Source organism: Macrotis lagotis, chromosome 2 (genome assembly GCF_037893015.1).
Source record: "Macrotis lagotis isolate mMagLag1 chromosome 2, bilby.v1.9.chrom.fasta, whole genome shotgun sequence".
Taxonomy (NCBI): Eukaryota; Metazoa; Chordata; class Mammalia; order Peramelemorphia; family Peramelidae; genus Macrotis; species Macrotis lagotis.
Genome location: NC_133659.1, coordinates 191,020,196 through 191,044,774, shown reverse-complemented (window position 1 = coordinate 191,044,774; position 24,579 = coordinate 191,020,196). Strand labels below are relative to the sequence as shown.

The 24,579-nt window shown below is 36.2% G+C and overlaps 1 protein-coding gene across 3 annotated transcripts in view; it reads left to right on the top strand.

Moving 5' to 3' along the window:
* SOCS7 (suppressor of cytokine signaling 7) overlaps nt 1-23,940 on the top strand; it is a 37,676-nt gene extending 13,736 nt beyond the window's left edge. Inside the window, exons 3-10 of one of the 3 annotated variants that reach the window (XM_074224116.1) lie at nt 419-523; nt 997-1,098; nt 2,265-2,395; nt 3,113-3,281; nt 6,068-6,196; nt 17,065-17,200; nt 17,674-17,827; nt 20,930-23,940. In XM_074224116.1, the coding sequence (XP_074080217.1) occupies nt 419-523; nt 997-1,098; nt 2,265-2,395; nt 3,113-3,281; nt 6,068-6,196; nt 17,065-17,200; nt 17,674-17,794 (893 nt within the window). In that variant the 3' untranslated portion in view covers nt 17,795-17,827; nt 20,930-23,940. The other 2 variants (XM_074224115.1, XM_074224117.1) reach the window with 2 other exon arrangements.
* The last annotated feature ends 639 nt before the right edge of the window (nt 23,941-24,579 follow it).

The window sequence follows — 24,579 nt, the reverse complement described above, 5'->3', positions numbered from 1 at the left end:
TTTTTTTTTTTGTCTCTTCTTCTGAGCTTATAGCAGGTGCTGTCCCTTATTCCCTAGGGAAAAACTTTCTGATGCTTATTTGGCTTAGGAGTCTGTGAATATGAATATGATAAATAGGGTTTATGTACATGTGTCTGTATATCTCCCTAAGGTTATATAAGTTATTGACAGAACCCAGACTCTGGCTTCTAACATGTATGCCATTTCTCCAAATACCTCTTATTCTGTTTTTAATATTCAAAATGGGTAACCAGGTTTAAAATTTATTTTATTACTGTGCAGTAAAGATTTAACCCTACAAGTAGGCTTTAGACTTTTCAAGAGTTGTGATCCATTCAGCCATCCTTGACCTTTGCGTGCTTTTGACCTTTAGCTTCTGCTTTCTGTAACATGCTTGCTCCATGAATCAATCCCTTAGGTGAAACGGTGTCACTTGTGGACGTGGACATTTCTCAGCGAGGTCTGACCTCTCCACATCCTCCAACTCCCCCTCCTCCTCCACGAAGAAGCCTCAGCCTCCTAGGTACAGTGCTTCTCCCCTTCACTCTTTGCTGCGCTTTGGGAGGCGGGGTGGAAGAAGTGCTCAAAAGACAAATTTTACTTTAGTAGGAAGCAATTGAGCCTTTGATAAATTTCTAGTATTGGTCTCTCTGATTTTGACCCTATCCCTTCCTTTTCCTCCCTAAAGTTGGAGTTCTTGCATATTGTGGTACCATTGCTGTTGTATTGGCTTGAATTTTTCATTTCTGTCCTTCCTTAGTACTCTTGCCATTGAGCTACTTTAGAAATAGAATCATTAACCTTCCCAAACACATTCTGTTCAATCTTTCTCCCATTCTATATTCACATGCCAACCAGGTTAAGGTGGTTGCATGGATCTACCTTCAAAGGCAGGATTAACCCATTTGGCTTTAGTGGGTATCCTGTTGCTTGCTACCTCCACTGCTTAGTCTGTTCTTCCATTTCTGAACTGCTTGCTTTTGTTCTCTCTTCTAGATGATATCAGTGGGACGCTGCCTACATCTGTCCTTGTGGCTCCGATGGGGTCTTCCCTGCAGTCCTTTCCTTTGCCTCCACCTCCTCCGCCCCATGCCCCAGGTCAGCTTAGCTTTAAGTGGCAAGACTTGAGAAAGTAGGGCTTATGGTATGATTAACTCTGGGTGGGAAGGAAGAGGGACTTTGAGGGGGGAGTGGGACTGGAGCCTGGGTTGAATAGAAGAAGAGAGAGAGATTCTATTTGAAAAATCTAAATCTAGAAGAAAATTTGAGTCTTGCCCCCTTGGCTAGGCTATAGACTACTAAGAGTGAATGTGAGCTGTCTTTAACATCTTTGTTTTATGTTTTGACAGTCTAGTGAAACCTAGAGGCCTTATCTAAGAAAAGATTTGTTTTAAAATACATAAAGATTCAAAAGGAAATCATTTATATGGAAATACAGTGACCAGAATTTTTAAAAAACAAGTTCACAGATTCCAGATTAAGAATCCCTGCTTTGGGGGAGGATGGTTTTCTTTGCCCCATTTACTTATAGTTAAAATGGTTAAGATTGTTAATTCATAAAGATTTTGAGTGGCAAAATGTCTCTTTGGGGGTGGGAGAGAATTTACATAAGTAGCTGGATCAGATTTTATTAAGAGTTGGGGTCCCCTTATTGAATTTTCCCTGTTTGTTGCTAGGAGTGACCAGTTTGTTGGCCTTGCATAGTTGCCCAAATCTTTTCTTATTATAATGGAAAATTTATGAATAAGTAGTTATGAATAGTACTGTGGTTTTTCTAAGCTTTTGATTTTTACTGCAGCCTTGTAAATAAGTACCAAACATTTGGCAGCCAATACCCACTATTGCCAGCCTACTAGGAAATAAAATGAATGAATTGAACATTCTTTTCTACTTGCCTGGCATAAATTGTTACTCTCCCTGGGCAAGTAGGCGAATGACTATTTCCAAGGCTGTTTTACGTGGAACTTTACCTCGATGTGGGAGAAGTTGGAATCTGCTCTAGGCTGGTGAAGCCCCTGAAGTAGTCACCTTAGTCAGGTTAGTGAGTTGCTCCCTTATTCTTCTGGTGGGGTAAAAGACCCCAACCCATCTTCACTAGCCTTCACAGCTCACATAAGCCCACACAGCTTTCTTTTGGTTCATCCAGCTCTCTCCTATTGCTTTGGCTTTTCCCTTTTCCAGCTTAGCCTCTTATGCTTTGCCCCACTCCCAGAAATTAATATCTGTTTTGGGGGAGTGAATAGATGACCTCTGTTGCCCTGCAGATGCATTTCCCCGGATTGTACCCATTCGAGCTACTGAATCCCTACATAACCAACCCACCCAGCACCTTCAGTGTCCTCTCTACCGACCTGACTCTAGCAGCTTTGCCGCTAGCCTTCGGGAATTGGAGAAGGTAGGATTGTGCTGGGGACCGGAGGTACCTTCCTTCCCATACTCCAATTCCATACTCTACCACTGGGATACCTACTGTTCTTGGCCTTTCCAGCCTTTTCTTTAGGGCAGGAGTTCTTAACCTTTTTGTGTTAAAGATCCTTGACAGTGTAGTGAAACCTAGAAACCTTATCTAAGAAAAAGACATGTTTTAAAATACACAAGATTCAAAAGGAAATCATTTATATGGAAATATAGTGATCAAACTATTCAAAAAACAAATTCACAGATTCCAGATTAAGAATCGCTGCTTTGGGGAAGGATGGTTTACTTTGCCCCATTTGCCTATAGTTAAAATATGGTCAATTCTTGTCGAGTCTGAGGTGAAGGAAAGCGTAATTAGGTGTTAATTCATAAAGATTTTGAGTAGTAAAATGTCTTTTTTGGGGGAGGGAGAGAATTTACACAAGTATAACTGTATCACTTGTCAGACAATATTAGTTTACACCAGTGTTCCTTAGTGCCCCTAGTCATGGAAATACTAGAATTATTCTCCTGGGATTGTAAAGGTCCAGAAAAACAATGAGCTTATTGTCTATTGCTAATAGATAGGGCTATTCCCAACCCATTAGCCACTGAAATGTTTTGAGGATGTATTTTTCTTTTGGTAGCTTGGAATATTTTAAATGTTTGCCATTTTTCTATTCTATTAACCAGAAACCTGCTTTTGTCTTGGTAGTGTGGTTGGTATTGGGGGCCTATGAATTGGGAAGATGCTGAAATGAAATTGAAGGGGAAGCCAGATGGTTCCTTCCTGGTACGGGACAGCTCTGATCCGCGATATATCCTGAGTCTCAGCTTCCGATCCCAGGGTATCACACACCATACCAGAATGGAGCACTACAGAGGTAAGAGCAGACTATCTTCTTTGAAGAGTCGTGGAATCACAGTGTTTTAAACTAGAAAGCACTCTAGAGTTGATTTTGAGATCCAGAGAAAAGAGCATCAATGGGCAGTGATCATTTTAGCACTTACTCTAGATAGACACTTGATTCGAAATTTTAGGCAGGGAGAGAATAGATTTTGCTGAGAGGTAGAAAACATGATTCCTTGCCCTTGAAAAATTTATAGTCTATTCAAGTTCTTTGCCATTATATGTTGTTTTGTCATAGGATCTGTAAACTTAGCTTTCATTTCTTCCTTCAAAATTTACTGTCTGAGGTGTGGCTCATGACTGAGAATTTGAGTGAGTTCCCTTATTTCCAGATAGCCATCTTGCTGCAGTATTTATAAAGGGAGAAAAGAAAAGGATGAGATTACATTTTCCAAATAGGAAGAAACATGATAAAAGAGACTTCCATAATGGGAGGGTAGCAAATGTCAGTAACAAGAGTAAATTCTTGGGGAGAAAGAGGGGGGTAGTAGTGACGTTCTACTAATTTGTTTCATGAAAGGGAGTGATCAAGATTGTTGGGGAGGCTTCCACTAATAAGCACTGTAACTCTTTTGGTGTAACACTCAGGGTCAGTAGATAAATTCTCCAGGGCTTTGATTATAATTAAACTCAACTCATAGAGATGTTTACGTTAGTATTTCTGGCTTACAAGAACTACACGGATGCGCAAGTGGAGGTTTTTTCTCTGATCTCCTGATTGCTCTGTTTGAGTCTTTTTGTGTAATATTCTTACCAGCTCTTTTTGTCTGTCAGCTTGGTAATAAAAATGTCTTTCCTGAACAATTTTGAAGTCATTTAAACAGAAATCCCCTTCAGGAGCAACTTACATTGAGTGACCCTTCAGCTGCCAAACTCTCATAATTATATGATAGTTATCTCACTTCTGTAGTACTATCTGATTAGAAGTTGATTTGTTACCATTTTAAGCAAGTTGGATCTTCACTTTTTCATTTGGTCTATGCCCAAAAACTTGTGATGATAATTGAGGTTTGGCTTTGTTAATAAGCCCTCCATCATACTGTACTTTCCAAAGAAAAAGGAGTGTGAAAATCCTTTGAGGATGTCCCTTAATCATTTAAGGTAGTGTTTTAGTTTTTTCCTCTTTATATTTAGCCTAATGGAACTCATCATACCTGGCAAGACCTTCCTTCATACTCTTATCTTCCTTTCTCTTTGCCTCATTTATATGACATAACTGGGGTCTGTGTCACTTTTGTGGCAGGGGTTGGTCATTTAGTTCAGCTTGTACTATTCTCATTGTTCCCTAGAAGCCCCCTTTTCCCCCTAAGGGCAGAAGGGAAGGAGGAATTAGATTCCAAAGGCTTGGGAATTAATTGGTGTAACTGTGGGGTCAGCTGCTGCCTTTTTTTCCAGCTGTTCTTCAAAAAAATTGCCAGCCAAGCACTTTGATAGACCAATGAAAATGACAAATGACTGGGCCACAGGAAAAGTAAAGAGATAAATGTTTGACCTTCACATTCCAGGTAGGGCAAATATCAGGAACAACCATTTTAAACATTTCTCCAGTTTCTTCTTCATTTTCCCCTAGATACTTTTCTTTCTGAAATCATTAGAATTTTTAATAGAAATTTTATGTAGCTTCTAGGTACTGGTTTGCAGTAGAACATTTTTTTTTCCCTCTTTAAAGAGACACCTTGAATAATGATTGAGCTGCCCCTGCAGTCATCAGTATCACTTTTTAGGCAAACCACGAAGAGGTACAGTGGATAGAGTATAGGCTCTGACATCAGGAGGACCTGAGGACCTCAAATCCAACCTCAGACACTTACTAGCTATGTGATCTTGGGCAAGTCACCTAACCCTGATTTCCTCGCATCTAGAGCCATCTCCAGTCATTCTGATCTATAAACACTGGATCTAGATAGCTCTGGAGGAGAAAGTGAGACTGGTGGCCTTGTCCAGCACCCCTTCACAAATCCAATTCGTGTGTAGGTCATGGTATCACCTCCCTGAAGTCCTGGTCTTCGAGATTGAAGTACAAACATTATTATTATCATTGTCATCATCACTTTTTTAAGTTATAATGCTTCTTATTGCTGCTTTTAGAAAAAACAAACAGCCAGAATGTTCATCTTCCTTCTTTTTATTAGGATCCTAAAGTCTTGAGAGGAAATCTTTGTAATATATTAGGACTGGGGAATCTATAAGCTTTTTGTCTTGTCTCTTTGTTGTTTAATGTAAGATGGTAAGTGAGATCTCCAAAGATTTTACTTGTTGATTTTTTTTTTTTAGTGGCACTATTCCTTGCATTACCACTATTAATTTACTTGATGGGTGAGCTGCCTTGTGTCCTATACTGAAAAGTGAAGCCTAAAAATGACTTTTGAATGAATAGGGAGTTAGGGCCCTTTTCAGAGGATACCTTTTGGAGGTGATTCAGTGTCTGGACTTCAACTTTCAGTAATTTTAGGTTTTTGTGGGTCTTTCTAGAACTTTGTAATCTTCTAATATCTTCAGTATAAGTCTTTTGCCTTTTTACATATCTTGACATAGTCATCTTACTTAATACAGATTAGCTATTACTTCGGTATTGCTATTAGCAGTGTCATTTTCCTAGGAATTTTGGGAATTCCTGGGAATAAGGAATTTTGGCATTCTACAAGGTCTTGCTTTATCAGATGTTACCATGAAACCAAAAAGATTCAAGACTCATTATTATGATACAGAAAGCATCCCTACCTCCTTCTAATATGAGTTGTTTTCATTTTCTTATGAAAGGAACTTTCAGCCTCTGGTGTCACCCCAAGTTTGAGGACCGTTGCCAGTCAGTGGTAGAATTTATCAAGAGGGCCATTATGCACTCCAAGAATGGGAAGTTTCTCTATTTCTTAAGGTCAAGGGTTCCAGGTAAGAGTTTAGTGTTTTCTAACTTACTTGGATGTGATACTGTTCTATTTTAGGCTATTGTTTTTTTTTTTTTAATTTTTACTTATTTATTTTTAACATGGATTTTTAAAAAATTTTGAGTTCCAAATTTCTCTCCCTCCCTCCAATTTCTCTACCAGTTAAGAAGGAAAGCATTATAATATCAATTTTACATGTGAAGTCATGCAAAATACGTTTTAATATTAGTCATGTTGTACCCAAAAATCAACAAATAAAAATCAAGAAACATAAAACTATTTCATTAGAATAGCCTTAAGTCTTTCACAACTGATAATTGATTATTGTTAATATTTATAGTATTCTCCTGGTTCTGCTCCCTTCACTTTGCATCAGTTTAGATAAATCTTTTCTAACTTTACTCTTGCTCATCACTTCTTTTATCAAAATGATATTCCATTACAATCATAGACTGCATCTGGTTCTTCATGAACATCCCCTCAAGTTTCAATTTTTTGAAGGATGTTGTTTTTGATTGAGGTTGTTGTACCATTCTTGCTGACTTGGCACATGGCAAATCCTTTGTCCTTGTATATTACTTTCCTAGCACCTTGAAGATAAGTTTCTGCTCATCTAACCATAAGAATGAGAAAATTAAACCCAGGTCTGTTGTCTAGGCATTTGGTAAGCAGTTCACACTTGGTGGTGATCCTTTGTTCCTGCCCTAGTCATTTGGGCACATACATGAGAATTTAGAAATCTACAACCATCTCTGTAGGATTAATCTGTGCCAAAGTAGAAAAGCAAGCAAGTGCTTGCTTAACAAAGCAATTGTGAATGTCAGGAAAGCTGGTTTTAATTAGAGGCTATTAAAAAAATTAAAACAAAACAAACTACTATAATTTCTGCCCAGTCCCCTTCTAAGCCCACTATCAAACAATAGATATTATTTGTAAATTGCCACTCCTACAAACAGTGACAGTACAAAGATTGCTTTTTTATTTGAGGGATCTTAGCAGTTCCCATCTTTTGCTCCTTATCATCTACTTTTCCTACCCCCCCCCCCAAATTTGGAGCTGACAACACAATTCTTTTTAAGAAGGAGGGGCAGCTAGGTGGATAGAGCCCGATCCTTGGAGTCTGGAGGACAGTAGTTCAAATCCAATTTCAGACACTTGACAAGTAGCTGTGTGATCTTGGGCAAGTCATTTAACACTGATTGTGTCAGATCCAGGACTATCTCCAGTCATCCTGATTCATATCTGGCTACTGAATCCTGATGGTTCTAGAAGAGAAAGTGAGACTTATGACTTAGCACAATGTTCCCTCACTCATATCCAATTCACACGTTTATCACTCCTTCACTTCTTGATGTCATGGTCTTCTTTGAGAACAAAAGGACAAAAGTTACTTAAGGGAAAAAAGTAATTTGAGAGGGGAGGATACAACTTTAATACATTAGCTAGAATAATTTAAAATAATGCAGAATTCAAGACTTATTTTAAAATGAAGGTTTTGTGATTCACTTTAGGACCAATTGCAGCATGTGAGTAAGATTGGTATAGAGAGAATACCAAAAAATGAAAAGTGTAGGAAAACTCAGAATGTTAGTTATAGGATTGAGCCAGTTTATTAGAATGTTTGAAATCCTGATAATTTAAATAAGACATGATGGATTGTAAATTGATATGTTCTCACTTCCTTTGGTGTCATCAACACAATTGGATCTTTCATATTTGGTAAGAGGGAGAAGTTGGGAGCAGTTATGATTGACTTTTGTATTGAAATTGTTGTCTTTTAGCATTACTTTTCTACACAGAAAAATGTGTTCTACTTTAAAAGGATTTTTTTTTTAGCAAGGCAATGGGGTTAAGTGACTTGCCCAAGGTCACACAGCTAGGTAATTATTAAGTGTCTGAGACTGGATTTGAATTCAGGTCCTCCTGACTCCAGGGCTCTATCTACTGCACCACCTAGCTACTCCCCTTGAAAGGATTTTTAACTAAGATACTCAAAACTATACTGAGGTTTTGAGATTATAAGGAAATGGAATCCAGTACAAAAAAGATATTTTTTGAGAGGACAACCCAAAGATGGATGTGTGAACTTGGTTGGCAAAGGAAAGGATAGTTTTCTAGGAATGATTGAGCATGTTTGCTGCATAAGGGAGATCTTGCAAATACTATTAGGGACAGATTGGGGAAGGTTATGAAGTTTCTTATAGAAACCACCTCCTACAGAGTTAATTTCCTTCTTAGCCATTGCTTGCTGCTCATTTTTGCTAATCCCTGTAATGTGGGCAGTATGTGAGTTTAACTTAGTACAAATTCATTTCCATTACTGGAAACACTACTTGGCATGTCTTGCAACTCTTGTGAGAGAATCATTGTATTATATAAAGTATGACACATTTATTTTAGTTGTACAGTAGACAATAAGGGATAAATTTTTTTTTGGTGAGTTTGAGGACCAATGAACAGTTGACTTCCTGCTGAAATCTTGGTTTACCATTATAGGGTATAGGCCTATGTTTTAAGAATTACATGCCAAGGAACTCAAAATCTCAAAAAAAAAATGTTTGTTGAAAATTTTCTTTACATGAAATTGGAAAAAATAAAGAAAAATCACATTAAAAAAAGAATCACCTACCAAGTGCCTAGAGTTCTAAAATAAGGCCACTTAATATCCTGATTATGAAGAATATATGGAAGTATCTAAGTCAGACAAAGGTCTCGGACTATCGGGAATAGTCAGGACTTGCAAGAAGACCAATGTTCAGTTGAACAATCTTTTTTTCCTCTAATGTTAATTTCTTGTGGAGGTAGGGGGAAAAAGGGAAAAGAAAATGGTGATTAGTCTTTTGCAGAAGGGAAAGAATTCAGGAAAAACAAGTGCTGATCACACTGTATGTTTTTAATTCCTTCCATTCCATGGAAGCAACAATCCAGACAGATTTATTTTGGGCAGAACTATCTATTTCATGAAACTAATTGGACAGATCAACACTGCAGGATTTTGATATAAATTACTTAGGAACCCAAGGGCAGAAAGTAACAAAATAGGCAAATAGGCAGGTAGTTATGCTCATTAAAATTCAGGAAGGTATAAAAAAATCATGTAATTGCATGCTCCTTTTTTTTCTGTAGGATATTATTTTAGACTTGGAGAACATCATAAAAGTCATTTAGTCTAACTTCTCACTTATCAGATGAGCAAGTTCTTAGATCTAAATGTTGTAACTTGCCCATTGCTATACTGGCAATAAGTAGCTGAGTCTATATTTGAACTCAGATCTCTAAACTCCAAGTCCAATGGCTACCTTCCAGTGTTGGTATGTGCTATTAAGAGATTATGTTTTACTTAGAGAATAGATATCATTTGGAATTTAGAAGTATTGCATTATTTTCCTTTTCTTTCCAGCCCTTCTCATCCTAACACCCCTCCTGATTTTACTGTTACTGAAATTTAATTAAACTTTAAATATTAAAAATTAAATTAATTTGAATTTAAAAATACAGAATTTAAATTAATTAAACCTCTCGGGGTTCTGAGAATCAAATGAAATAACATTTATAAAGCACTTAGCACAGTGCCTGGCACTTAATAGTTCCTTTATAAATTGTTATTAACTACCTAGCAGTGATGTAGCGCTATGACAAAAACTGTTTTAGTATTTTCTTTTGTGTAATTTCAAATTGCTTTCCAGAATGGTTGTACCCATTAACAGATCCAACAACAGTGCATCAGCATGTCTATTTTCCTACAACCTCTCCAACATTGGTCATTTTCCTTGTTTTTGTTATTTTTGCCAATATGATGAGGTAGAGGTGAAATCTCAGAATTGCTTTAATTTTCACTTCTGATTTATAGTGATTTTTGCAACATTTCTTCATTGTAGCTGTTTTGAGAACTGCATATTATGAACTTATATCCTTGTACTATTTATCAGTTGAGGAATTGCTCTCATATGTTTGTTTCAATTCCTTATTTCCCAGAGAGCTGATATCTTTATCAGAAAACCTTGCTGCAGATTTTTTTGCTCACTTGTTTCCCTTTAATCTTAATTTTATTAGTTTTGTTTATTAAAACCTTGTAATCAAAATTTCCATTTTATCTTCTTGAACTTTCCTTCTATTCATAGATCTGATAAGCAATTTTTTTTTCATATTCCTCTAATTTGTTTATAATGTGACCTTTCATATCTAGGTCACATATTCATTTGGCACATTTTTTAGAATAGGGTATGAGGTGTTGGTCTAAATCTAATTTCTTCCATACTGCTGTCTTATTTTCCTAGCAATTTTTATCAAATAATGAATCCTTATCCTGCTATCTGGGTTCTTGTATTTATAGAATGCCAGGGTACAAGATATGTTTCATTTGTATGTTGTGTAGTTAATCTGTTCTATTTTTTTGATCTTTCTGTTGTTTTGAATCAGTACTAAATTGTTTTGAGAATTATTATTTTGTATAGTATAATGTGAGATATGGAACTACTAGTTTCCTTTGGTTTTGCTTATTTTACATTGTTTCCCATGAGATTCTTGACCGTTTTTGCTTCTACATGAATTTCATTATTTTTTTATAGTTCTGTAAAGTAATCCTCTGATAATTTGGAATGGCATTGAATATATTCTTTTAATATTATTGTCATTTTTATTATATTGATTTATCCCACCCATGAACAATTAATATTTTCCCAATTATTTTAGTCTTTATTTCTGTAAAAGTAATTTGTTGTTGTTTATTTTGTTCTTATGGAGCTTGGTAGGTAGACTCCCAAAAGTATTTTAGTATATTCTGTGATAAGTTAAATGTAATTCCTTTTTCTTTATCTTTCTTTTGGGTTCTTTGACATTATATAGAACTGCTGGTGATTTATATGAACTCTGCAAGTTTGTTGACATTACTGTTTTCAGTAATTTTTTAATTGACTTTTTGGAGTTCTGTAAGTATAATATGTCATCTGCAAAATGATAATTGCGTTTCTTTTTTTACCAATGCATATTACCTCAATTTCATTATCTTGTCTCATTGTTAGAGCCAGCATTAATAATAATACTATTTCAGATAAAAGTGGTGAGAGTGGATATTCCTTGTTTCATCCCTGCTTTTTCTGGAAAGGATTTTTAATTTATCTCTGTTGCAATTAATGATAGCTCTTGGATTTAGATACATGCTATTTATCATTTTAAGGAAATGTCCATTCAGTTTTGTGTTTTCTAGTGTTTTTAATAGAAATAGATATTGTATTTTGTTAAGATTTTTGTGCATCTATTAACATAATACTATTATTTTTTGTCAATTTAGTTATTAATATGATTGTTGATAGTTTTTCTAATATGAAATCAGCCCTGTGTTTCTATTATAAATCCAATTTGGTCATGGTATATTATCTTCGTAATATGTTGTTTCAGCCTCTTTACTAACATTTAAATTTTTTTTGTATATATGTATTAGGGATATTAGTCTTTAGATTTTTTCCCTTCCTTAGATCTTCCAGGTTTATGAATTAAGATCTTATCTATGTCAGAAAAGAAATTTGGTAGGATCTCCTTTTTTGTTATTTTTTTCAATTGTATAATATTAGGATTGTTTTTAGAATATTTCATAGAATCCAATGAATTCATCTAGTCCTGTCAAATTATTCCTTTGAAATTTGTTTGTGTCCTATTGTTATGTTAGCTTGGATGTTCTATATTTTTCTTCATATTTTTGTCAGTTTTATTAGAATATAGAATAAGGGAAAATTGTTTCTAATACTCTTATTTTTAGTTCATTGTGAATTCTCCTTTTTTTCATTTTTGTTATTGGTAATTTAGTTTTCTCTTTTTGATCAGATTAGTTAACAGTTTTATAGTCTTCCTCTTCCCCACCAAAAAGTTCCTTATATTAATGAAATGGTTTTTATTTTGTTTTCAGTTTAGTTATTCTCTTTGAAATTTTTAGGGTTTCTATTTTGGTGTTTAATTAGTTTTAAAATTTTGTTGGTTTTTCTAGCAATTTTAGTTTTATTTCCAATTCATTGATCTGTTCTTTCTGTTTTTATTAATAAAAGTGTTCACAGATATAACTTTTTCCTTAAGGATTATTTTGATTATTTCTCTCCCAAATTGGCACCAAATCATTATTGCCATTATTTTTAACAAAATTATTTGTTTTAATGATTTGTTCTTTAAAGGATATACCATTTCTTTAGGATTAAATTACAATGTTACTATTTTATTTCTAATAATTTTAAAAGAAGTCCTTTATTTAATATAATTTTTATTGCATTGTAGTCAATAAAATATTTTCTGCATTTGTTTTTGAGATTTTTATGTCCTAAGACACAATTACTTTTTGTAAAGGTGCCATGAATATCTGAGAAATATGTGTATGCTTTCTGTTTCCATTCCAAAAGCAGCAGAGGTAATTTTTAAACACTGAAAGTACATTGGTGCAGTACATTTTAAAAAATCTATGAGACAAAAGAAAATACAACTGGTAGGATAAAAAAATTTATTTGAGTAGAATTATAATAATTCCTTGAAATTATTTGTATTTAAAGCATATTTACAGATAGGAAAAATAAAATATTGTCAAATTCATTTCCATATAATCACTTACTAAGGAATCATATTTTGAATACTTTTTTGTAGATCATTTACTTTGAACCAGATTTTGGTTTTTGTTTTTGGTGAGGTTTTGGGGGGGATTGTTTGTTTTGGCAAATGAAGCATTTGTCTGTTCTTGTTCTGGAACTTTTTTGTGTCACATTTTGTAGTTTTGGTAGTGTAAGCCCCTATTGCAACCATTGTTGCTATAACTTCTGATTTGCAGGGAAACCCTGGAATTTCTTTTCTATCCTGCATTGTTGTCTGTGCTTAGGTCTCAGTCCCTGAGCTTGTGTCACATACTCCTACTCAGACTCCATATGCAGTGTCTGCAGATGTTTCTGTATATCTCTCTCAAGCCATCTTGGCCTGGAAAAATGACTCCCCTATGACTTTATCTTGTTTTTTGGTCAGCATTCAGAAAAGTGCTTTTTTTAGCTATAGGGTATGATACTTTTTCTTAGTCTTCAGTCTTACCTCCATTCTCTCAACAAGTTGTCGCAAGTTCTTCATTAGAATGTAATTTGGACAGCTAGTTTTTGAACTACAGATTTTGATGAGAGCCACATCTAGAACATCGAAGAAAATGTATCTAGACCATTTTGTACTTGTTGCTTTCACTGAAGAACACCTTTGCCATTTATTTAAGGACATCTACTCCTTCTTGTTGTAATCTTACTGTTGCTTTGGATTGTTCTCTGTTGGTACAAACATCTGAGGAAGGGTACTTAAAAATAAGATCTCTTAGGCTGCCATGAAGTCATTTCAAAACCAGAGTTTCAGGCAGTGGCCTGTTTATTTTTTGTTTTTGGAGGGAAAGGATTCCACAATGAAGATACTAGGCAAAATTTGTCTTGAGATGGATTTTGCTTCCCTTCAGTTTTTGGGTCATTATTAGGAATTGATTAGTTAGTGTAGTTAGTGTAGTTTTATTGATCAAAGGACACCTCTAAGAGTTGGTTCACATACATTTTGACAGGTTGGTTTCTTTCACTGACAGACTAAAAATAAGACCATTGAACTTGTCTTATTTCTGAAATGTCATAGATTAGTTAACATTGCCCATTATTTGTTGATCTTCAACCTCTGTACATTTCTGAATGTTTCTAAGCATTGATTTACTACTAAATAAAATTTGAAAGGAGGAAATGGGACCTTACATTATGATGGGTAGTTGAATATAAAGTAGGATCAAATCAATGTATAATATTTAGCTGTTGCAAGTATCTACATATAATTTGAGAAGTAATAGCTCATTGCCAAAAAGAACCATTTTTATCTCTCAGCCATTGTGGCCCTTCAACTCTTTTGTCATGAACTTGGGTTTACATTGCTTTTTAGCATTTATGTTATCAGTTGTTGAAGAAACTTTATTGATGGGGTAATCATTGCTAGAATCAAATGAAGAATTCTCTTTCTCTGCCTTAAAAATTTTAATTGTATCATGTATGTCATTGAATTTACTATGTGGAAACTTGTCATTGGATGAGTGTGAAGGGATTTTTTATTTAGGTTTTTGCAAGGCAGATGGGGTTAAAGTGGCTTGCTCAAGGCCACACAGCTAGATAATTATTAAGTGTCTGAGGCTGGATTTGAACTCAGGTACTCCTGACTCCAGGGCCGGTGCTCTATCCATTGCGCCACCTAGCCACCCCAATAGTTCTTTTTTGAAATAAGTTTTTTTGTTGATATCTTCTATTTCTTACATCATTATAATTATCTCGACTATTATTCCCCTTTCCAGAAAATCATATATATAAAACAAATATTTTTTTTGAGAGGGGGAAAAATCAGAATTGATTGCATTGAAAAAGTCTGAAGATATGTTTGACACCTGTGGACCTTGTACCTTTATACGTTTCGCTCGGTTCTTCTTATATCTCCTCACTTGGATCCTTATAATTCCTAGTAATTCTAAAACCTTTTCATCAGAGAGTCTCTTGGACATTTTGTCACTGATGATATAAGCAAAATTTTGAAAATGATGATATAAGCAACATTTTGAAAATGTGAAAATTCTCCCCCCCAAAAATGTTTTTCAAGTTAGTAAAATAGAAAAAACTACATGTGAAGTTAAACTTTTATTATACTCTTACAATTGTTGATAAATTTTTATTAACATTTGACAAATTCTACTGTTTCAAGTGGAAAAGATTAATATGGGCAAAGAAATGACCCAATAGAAATAATTATAGGAACATATTATATTTCCAATAAAATTTTAGCATATGCATCATCTAACACTTTTGCTCCTTATAGGTAAAAACATCTTTATAATATTATTAAAAGTCTTTGGAATATTGTTAACAGGTTGTAGTTGAGGTATGAAGTAGAGATGTCTTTTTGAGTTTCAAGTGTGCAAAAAAATTGGATAACTGATAAACCTAGTCTTCCTCTTAATAAGCATTCATTTTCTTTTTCTCTCCTTACTGGAAAAAAAACCCAAATAGTCATGGTTAAGCAAAACAAATTTACAAGTTGGACATATCAAAAATTTTATCTGTCTGTATCTTGAATCTATCACTATCAGGTTGTGGCTAGCAAGTGTCATATTGGGATCTCTGGAATCATGGTTGTTTATTGCATTGATAATAGCTCATCTCTATAATGTGATTATGTAAATTTTGCACCAGGTGTTCTACTCATCTCGCTGTATCAGTTCATCTAAAAGTCTTCCCAGTTTCTCTGAAATTATCCCCTTTGCCATTTCTTACAGTATGCAGTATTATTCTGTTGTATTCATTTACCAAATTTTGTTTGACCTTTCCCCAATTGATGGGGCATAGTCTTAGTTTCCAGCTCTTTGGCAGAGAACTGCTATAAATAGTTTTGCATATGTGGATCCTTTACTATTTCTCTCATTTCTTTTGCTTAATAGTGCTATTGCTAGTCAAAGAGTATGCATAGTTTAGTGATTTCTTTATTGTTTTTCAGAATTCTTGGCCAGATCCCAACTTCAGTAATATTTTTTTAGTGTACTTGTTTCTTGAAACCTCATTTATTCATGCCATTTTCCTTTTTTGTCAAGTTGGATAGTCTAATGTATGCAAAGTGGAATTTCAATTTTTTAAATTTATTCTCTAATTTTTAATGATATAAGTAACTTATGGCTATTTGATAGCTTGGATTTCTCTTTTTGAAAACTTTTTTTTTTTGGCAAGTTTAAGTGACTTGCCCAAGGTTACACAGCTAGGTGATTATTAAGTGTCTAAGGCAGGATTTGAACTCGGGTCCTCCTGAGGAGGACATGTGCCAACTAGCTGCCCCTGTGCAAAAACATTTCAATTTTGTGTGATCAAAATTGACTGTTTTATCTCCTGTGATCATTTCTTTCCCAGTCAAAAACTCTTCCCTATGCATAACTACTTTCTTCCCTTCTCCAGGTTTTAATCCAAGTTATTTATTCTCTTTTCAGTTTTTTCTTTCAGGTTTTATTTTGTTATAATTTAATTTTTTAAATCTATTCCCTTTTTTCCAACCATTCTTATGGCCTGCCCTTTAGACCAAACCCATTTTTCCTCCTGAGATTCTCTAGGGTTCTTATTGTAGTTATTTTTTTTTATATTTGAGTTTATTTGTAGTATTTCTTCATTGTGTCTAGTGTTTTTTTAATCTCCCTTGATTCTTCCAAGCTGGTAAGTTCAGAATTTAACTAGAAGAAAAGAACAGATTAGATTGCTTTTAAGGACATCATAAAGCTCCATTAATAAATCTGGTTTTCTACTATCCTTTCCTCCCTCCCATAAAAAAAGATTGACCTTTTTTTTATAGTGGTCCCAAAGTATATTAATCATAGTGTCAATTCAAATACAATAAAATGTTCCTAAAAGAATTTACCTATTTTAGAATCCTCACTCTTAGATATTTAGGGTTCTTGAAGAAAGATCCCAAAGTATGCTTGTCAATAAATCATTGGGAAGCATTTAAACCAAATTGGAGGGGAATTGTCATTTGCATATTTTCATCTATTAAAAAAAACCTCCCTATACTAAGTGGAGTTAAATAATTTCCTGTGGTTTTCTCCAGTTAAGTAAAGCATGAGAATATTGAGAAAATATCTGACAGTGCCATATGATTTTTAATTTTGGTCATAGCCACAGCCCCTTTCTTTCCCAGCCAGTATTTGGACATTTTTCCTCTACTCTAGAGACGGAAAGGATAATTGAGATTATCAAGGTTAAGCCTCTCAATTTTTAGATGAGAAAACTAAAGCCCAGAGAGATTAAATCTTTTTTCTTGTTCAGATCACCCAGCTATTAAATATCTTGTTTCTATTTCTTGTTTTTGTTCATAAAGGACTCCCCCCAACTCCAGTCCAGCTCCTCTATCCTGTGTCCAGATTCAGCAATGTCAAATCTCTCCAGCATCTTTGCCGCTTTCGGATCCGACAGCTTGTCCGGATAGATCACATCCCAGATCTTCCTTTGCCGAAGTATGTTGGCATTTGGATTTGAGGGGTTTGGGGGCAGAAGGGGAATATGGGAAAAGCTAAATACATGTCCTAATTAAGCCTATTGGCTCAAATTCCAGAGATGGAGCTTGGCATAAAATGTTCTCAATTATCACTCTTTCCAGCTGTATTTCTTCCGAACATCTAACTCTAGGCCTGTGGCAGGCATTCAAAAGAGAAGCTGTATGTATATATCTAGCATCTCTATGTAAAGTCAGATGGGGAAGAACATGGTAGAAGCAATATTGGGACTCATGCAGGTTGAAGTCAGAGAAAGAGCCATAGATGAAAACATGAGAAGAGATTTTGTTAGGTCTGTTTGAGGAGTAATTGAGCATAGTCTCCCTTGTTCTTATTGGGACAGAGGGGAAAGAGGAAAAGAAAATAGAGCCTTTTTTTTCATATTTTTAAAATTATAATGTTCTATAATTGTTCCTGCAAATTTTGTGTCCTAGACCTCTGATTTCTTACATCAGAAAGTTCTACTACTATGATCCTCAAGAAGAAGTATACCTGTCCTTGAAGGAAGCGCAGCTCATTTCAAAACAGAAACCAGAAGTGGAACCTTCCACGTAGCGAGGGGCCCCCATGACAGTTTTTTGCTGTCAGGTAAGGTATGTGCCCTCTGCAGTATTTTCCTCAATGATTTAAGAGGCATGAATTGAGCACCTTCTCTCTGTAGTGAACCCTATATTAGGTGCCTTCTTTCTGTCAAAAAGCTTGTAGTCTAGAATAGAAAAAGTCATAACTTTTAAGCCTACAGCTGACTTTAAAGGCCACCAAATCGACTTTTACATATGAGGAATAAAGAAATTAAGCATTTTGCCCAAGATTGCACTGGTAGTAAGTGGCCAGACCTGTGACTTCAGTGTTCTTTTCACTGCTGCCTTGATGCCTTAATATATATGACATTAATTATGAAACTTCGAGAAAAAGTTTGATACCTATAAATAAAGATGTGGGTAATCTTTCCCACCTCTCCTAGTGGATGCCCATCCTGAATTTATTCACCTTCACATGCATAATCAGTGGTGGTAGAGAACAATTCTTGGTTTCTATCATATACCACAATTTGTTATGTTACATTAGAAAGCAAAGAAAATCCCTCATTCCTAGCATATTAAGCTTCTGTAGGCTGCATTTTCAATTAAATAGCAACCATAGCCAACAATCCAGAACATAGGGGAAGGTACCTCCTTTACCTCTTTCCATTTGGGCCACAGGGTAAAAAGTTATTAGAGAAAATTGATGAATCAGGAAAGTTCATTTAAAGAATTTATTTTCCCTTTGCCTGATCTGTTAATTTTTCTTCCTCTAAAGCTCCTTGGCAACATCTATTTATGTAGAAGAATTCTGAATCTTTTTAAATAAAGGATGTTAGATGATGGAGGAAGAGAGAGATTTGCTAGAGTTCTGGGTTGTTTTTTTTTTAAGAACTGGAAGTATTAACTACATGTGTATTAAATTTCAAGTTTCATGGATTGTATTGACAAATACAAGTGAACTGTAGTTCTTGTCCTACTTAAACTGAATGGTGGTTTTTCTGGTACTGATTGTCTGGACGCTTCCCAAAAACCAAAACAAGACACTGTCAGTGCAGAAAAGAGAGTCTTTACTTTGGATTCTTTAATCCTGCTATCATTCTATATTGGAGAACATTTTCACTTTACATATATATGCCCATATTAGATGTACAACATACTTTTTAGTGACTCTATGCTTTCATTTATCTAAGGCTGTTCACAAACTACTCTATGATCTTTGTTCTGGCTCTAGATCAGGGGAGGGGAACATCTAGCCCAGGGAATCATTTGGTCTAACAGTGCCATGACAACTGCAAGTCAGATTTGAAATTCAATAAATCTAGGAGCTTTTTATATAGCAGTCTAATTTTTTTGTTGTTTTTTGCAAGGCAGCAGGGTTAAATGATTCACCCAAGGTCACAACTAGATAATTATTAAGTGTCTGAGGCCAGTTTTGAACTCAAGTCCTTCATCCACTGCACCACCTAACTGCCCCCAGGCTAATTTTTAAGTTGATGATTTTGAATGACTCCTGAATGATGATATAAATATCCAATTGGCCCTTGGCAGAAAAGGGTTCCCCATTTCTGCTCTAGATATTCTAAGTTGTTCTTTGGTAAGTAAATTATGTAGATCCATAAGAATAGGAATATTTTAGTAAGATTTAGGTAAATTAAAATTGGAAATGTATCTAGAGACCGTCTAGTTCAACTCTTTAATTTTTACAATTGTGGAAACTTAAGATCCAAAGAATAGAAGTAAGATTCAAATTCTGTCTTTCATGCACCAATTTTGGGATTGTTTCCTCAATACTAATGAAATAGTGTCTGATACATAGACCTATTTTAAGGCAATATTTATAGAAATCTAAGGGATATAGAAATCAATAGCATTTTTCTGCATATTTTAGGATTTCGCATACAGTAAGGGCTGGAAGTATATGTCGTGTTTTACAGTTCTTTTGAACAGCAATCAAGAAGTGCTGGCATCTGCATTATTTTCTGATTTGCCAACACCATCCCAAATGATGAGACTGTTGGACAGATTTGTCCTTCTAAATCACTGCATTAAACTACGATTATCATCTCCCCAAAAAAGGTACTTCCCAAGGTCATCAATTTCTCTGTGCCCACCCTTTTTAGGAGAAATTTTACTCTGCCCCCTTTCTAAGAGTTGTATTAAACTAAGCCACTATCCTAGTACAGTTATATAGTAATTGATTCACCCAACTCACCTCTGTCTCCAAGAAGCTGTAGAATGTGTGGTGGTTACACCCCACTAAAGCATCTGAGAGGACAAGCCAAACCATGAAGGTGGCTGAAGGCAGGGGTTGTGGCTTTGGCACAGTAAGAGCTTGGTCAGATACTGATGAAGCCAAGATTATTCACTGCATCCAGGGCAATTGCTGGTTGTCCGGATTTTTTGTCCTGCTGTTGGACTTCAGTAATTCAGGAAAAGAATGAGGCTGATGACTTTGTGCAACTCTGTCCCTTTAAATCCAATTTATGTCTTGTCAGGACATCACCCTGTGTTGTCATTGGTCCTCTTTAAAAACTAAGGACGAACAGTAACAGCAACAGTGGCCAGCAGCAGTGGCCCTGTTTAGATGTTGTATTAGGAGTCTTGTGTAGTTGTAAGGTACTTGTTAGTCTACACCTTAAATCTCATCTGATAAAGTCCATCTTAAATCAGGAACAGTACAAAGTTAAAATAGCCAAACTCAGCCATTACTTTCCTAAATAGCTGATAGCCTGTAGGAGCTCTAGAATTTCAGATCAGGCACACAAAGTATAAATACAGTAGTCATGAGTTCATTTAGTCCCAAGACACTGTCCATAACTGTATTGCCTCTAAGGGTCATTTGTGAGGTTTTTGGGGGAAAATAGGCGACTTCAAAAATAGAAGATCTTCAAGGAAGGTGTTGGGGAAGTTAGAGAAAAAGATTGTTTTAGAATGCCACCAACAAGAGACAGGTGCCACTCTGGTACTGATGCCATAGGATGTCTGCCCTTGGGTTATCTCAATAAAGAACTAGCTAGCTACATTCCTTAGGATGGTTTTTTTTGTTTTTGTTTTTTGATGTCTCTGGTACCCATCTCATCTTCAGGTTTGACAATATTCATTGTACTTCAGGAATGTTGAAGCTTTGCCCTTGTTGAATTTTATTTTTCTTTCTTTTCCATCTAAGGTATTTTGGTGGCCAAGCTCCAGTTGCAAAGAACCAAATGAAGCTACATGGTTGATAAGGGAAATGAAGAGCAAGTGGAAAGGAGGAACAGTTAGGACTTTCTGTACAAAATGTTTGATTCCCCTATAAGGCACAGAAGAAGCACACACAACAACAAAGTTCATGAGGTGGGAATGCCAACCACCAACTCTGAATCCCCTGTTGGGATCATACAACTGGATCAGCTCCTAAGAAAGGTGGAGAAAGTCTTAGTACTGTTTCTTTTTCAGAAGTTTCATTTTTGATATTTCCATTTTCAGCGTGGAAAGCATAAGTCTTAAGAACAGCTGGGGATTGTGCTCATTGGATTTGAGGTGGTTTGGAAGAGCTGCCCTAGTCAGTGAAAAGAAAGGGCTTACAAACAGATCCCTTAGTATTAGCCATGGTGCTCTGCAGTGGAGAAAATATGTCATAAGTAACAAGGGCCTGGAGGAGGTTGGAATGAGGAATTTGGAGTTTCCTAGTTAAGAGCCTTTTGTACAAAGTGTAGGCTCCTTGGAGAAGCTCATGGAGAAGGGCAGACAATATGGAACAAAAACTGTGGAAAGGAAATTGACCAATGGGTATTGTTTGTAATGTGTTTGAAGTTTTTTCACACCTATTTGAGGTCTGAGATCTTAAAATCAGATGCCTCTGACATTTAGAAGCTTTTAAAATTTGCTCTACCTATTTTCCTGAAATCCATGACCTCAGGGCACTTCTGTTCTTCTTGTAAACTAGGAAGAAATAAAAAATCATTTTAGTTCTCCCCTCTTCTCTATAGCAGCACAGTTTACTCTGGACATGGTACATCCCATTACTTCCACAAAGGAAATCGTATTTTTATTGTTGCTTGAGTGGTTCAAAGCCCCATTTGTGGTTTCAGATTCAGATTCATCTCCAGAATTTCCCTTCTACTCTTAGCAACAGATTAGATAGAATGAGGATAGAGGGGATAGCATTTCTAGAGAACAGGGTCCTAAGATTTGATCACCAGAGTGTTAAATCTCATGCTTTTAAGTTTATCTTCCAATCTAAATGTGCCATTTAGCTTCTGGACTAGGGATATAGCAAGGAACCAAATAGTGACTTTATTTCCAAACAGATTGGTGGAAGGTGGGGTGGGGGTGGAATGTGCTGTAGATCACTGCCCTCTTTTTATGAGAAGTCTGTCCAATCCATTTCACTATTTTGTCCTATGGCATTGACCTTAATTCTTCCTGTTGAAAGGGGAAATGCAGGCAGGCTTTGTGGAAACTTAAAACTTGGCCTAAAGGTGACTATCACCTGACTCTGATATGCTTTTGAGTTTGTTGTCATGTGGAATTGACTGAGTTGAGATTTCAGATTAAGATGTAAACTTGTAAAATATTCTGAGCTAAGAAGGACCACAGTACAGAGAATACTGCTAATACACTGCAATAGGTGCTCCATGAAACTGTGTCCACAGTTCCCCTGTGTTTATCTCTACTTTGTCTAAGTGTTAACAAACCAAGAGTATGGTTTCTTGAAAGTTTGGAGGCCTTCGATGTGTCTCAGTAATTTGTAGAAATACCTCATCTGGAAGCATTGACTACTTAAGGCTGAGATGGTGGCTTCTCCTGTCACATGTCCCCCATCCCAAATGGCTGGTCTCCCTAACTATAAATATTTTTAAAAGATGTAAAGAATCTTGAGAAATCTGGCTATGAAATCTTCTTTGCAGCATCAATGTAACTCACCACTCATCACAAGGAATATTTTCCTTCTGTAGCTCTTAGAACAGCATTTTCAGTGAAGAAATAGACTTAGCACCTGTGAACCTTGACCCTGAAGAGGAGAGTTTAGTATTCCTTGTGGTTTTAGAAGACAGATAATCAACCCCTATTTTCTTTGGCTATTGCTAATGAAAGATTGAACTTCTGCTATTTTCAAGGTACTATGAGAATTCAAAAGAAGTCTAGAACTTGATTCTTGCCCTAACTTTAGATAGAAATTGGCAAGACACTGCATTACACAAAACATTTAGAAAATAGTATGACAATGTAGAATCAATTACCAAATTGTAGTACAGGTGTGTGATAGGAGTTAAGGGAGAGGTCCTGGTGGCCTAGAAATGAGCAGAGAAAGCTTCATAGATGTGAAACTTGACAGTCTTTAAGGCTTAGTGGGATTGAAGTAGGCAGAAGGGAGAGAGCAACATGAGTAGGTCACAGAGTGTGAAGAGGCAGACTGCTGAGTGGATTCTAGAGATGCTGCCTTCTCCTTTTCTGGCAATCTCACAAGATCTTCTGAAGGCTGGCAGTCCTTATCTAACTATCTAACCAACAATAGTTCCACAGGAACAGCTGAGGAAGGAATAGGTAACAATTGCCCTTTTCTCCAAAGGTACTTGAATTCTTAAGTCATAAATCAAACTGGCCTGAAACAGTTCTCACTTGTTTCCCTACTAGCAGCCTCTTGCTGAATGCTCATCCCACCACAAGGAACAGTAGAACAGAAATGGACAGGAATGGACTTGATTTTCCTCAGGAAGTAAGCATGGAAATGGCAAAAAGAAGCAGAGAATAGTAGTTTAGGATTGTCTGAGGTGACTGACTCTGAAAAATCAGATCCTAGAAGTTAGATATAGAACAGGGAGATACTGAGCAGCCAGGCTAGTGATATATGACCTTCATGCCCTCATCCAGATAACCTAATTAGACTGACCTACCTCTTCCTCATTCATATTCAACTCAATGAAAATGGCAAGTTACTCATGAACTTATCCTCCCCCATTAAGTCACAGAAACTGGAAAAGACAGAGGATTCATCACTTGCTAAATGTTATGACTGGAGCAAGTGATGTCAGCTGTACCCTTGGACTACTTTGCAAAGCAGACTCACTGAATTAATCCTCTTGTCCCTTATCTACTGTAACCTTCCTTGGGATAGGAATAGATTTAGAATTATGTGAGCTAGTGTCAACTACTGCTATAACTTGCTATTACTTGAAATTCGTATGCTGCGATGGGGGTGGGGAGGGTGGGACTTGTGGGGAGACACATCTATGGGTGAGGACAGATGACTTTGGGGCTCCTGATCAATAATGGTTGCCTTGGCTTGGGGACTTAACCCTGTGCCTAGATATAATGACTGGAACCTTCTGGAGTCTGAGCTGCCTCAGGGAAGGGACTTGGAAAGGGGTGGGGCCAACTCCCTTCTATTTCTAGTAGAGCTGCTTATATAAGCCCCCCTTCTCCTTTTTAACATTGGGAACAGTATGGAGGTGACAGGAGCTTCCAACCCACTCTGCTCCCAAGAAAAGTTGAGGATGTCAGGGCACCCAGATGTCTCTAGCACCCACAAGAGGTGCTAGAGAAGAGACAGAAGGAGGAGAAGTCCCAGCCTCTCAGGTCTTTCCTCTGGGCTCCTGGAACAGCAAAGCTTTCCCGAAGTCCTCTACTCTCTGCAGAAAAAAATATTTTTGTTCTTTTTTTTTTTTTAAACTTTCCTCGTTGCCTCTAACTTCCTTTTGAGCTCTGGGGTGGAAAGGCCTGGCAATTGTTCTAAGAAATCTGAAAATCTAGGTACATGTCTGTCTTCACTTACAGAATTGTTGCCCATCAAACTGAGGGTTGGAAGCATCTCTGTTGGGAGGGACACCTGGCATA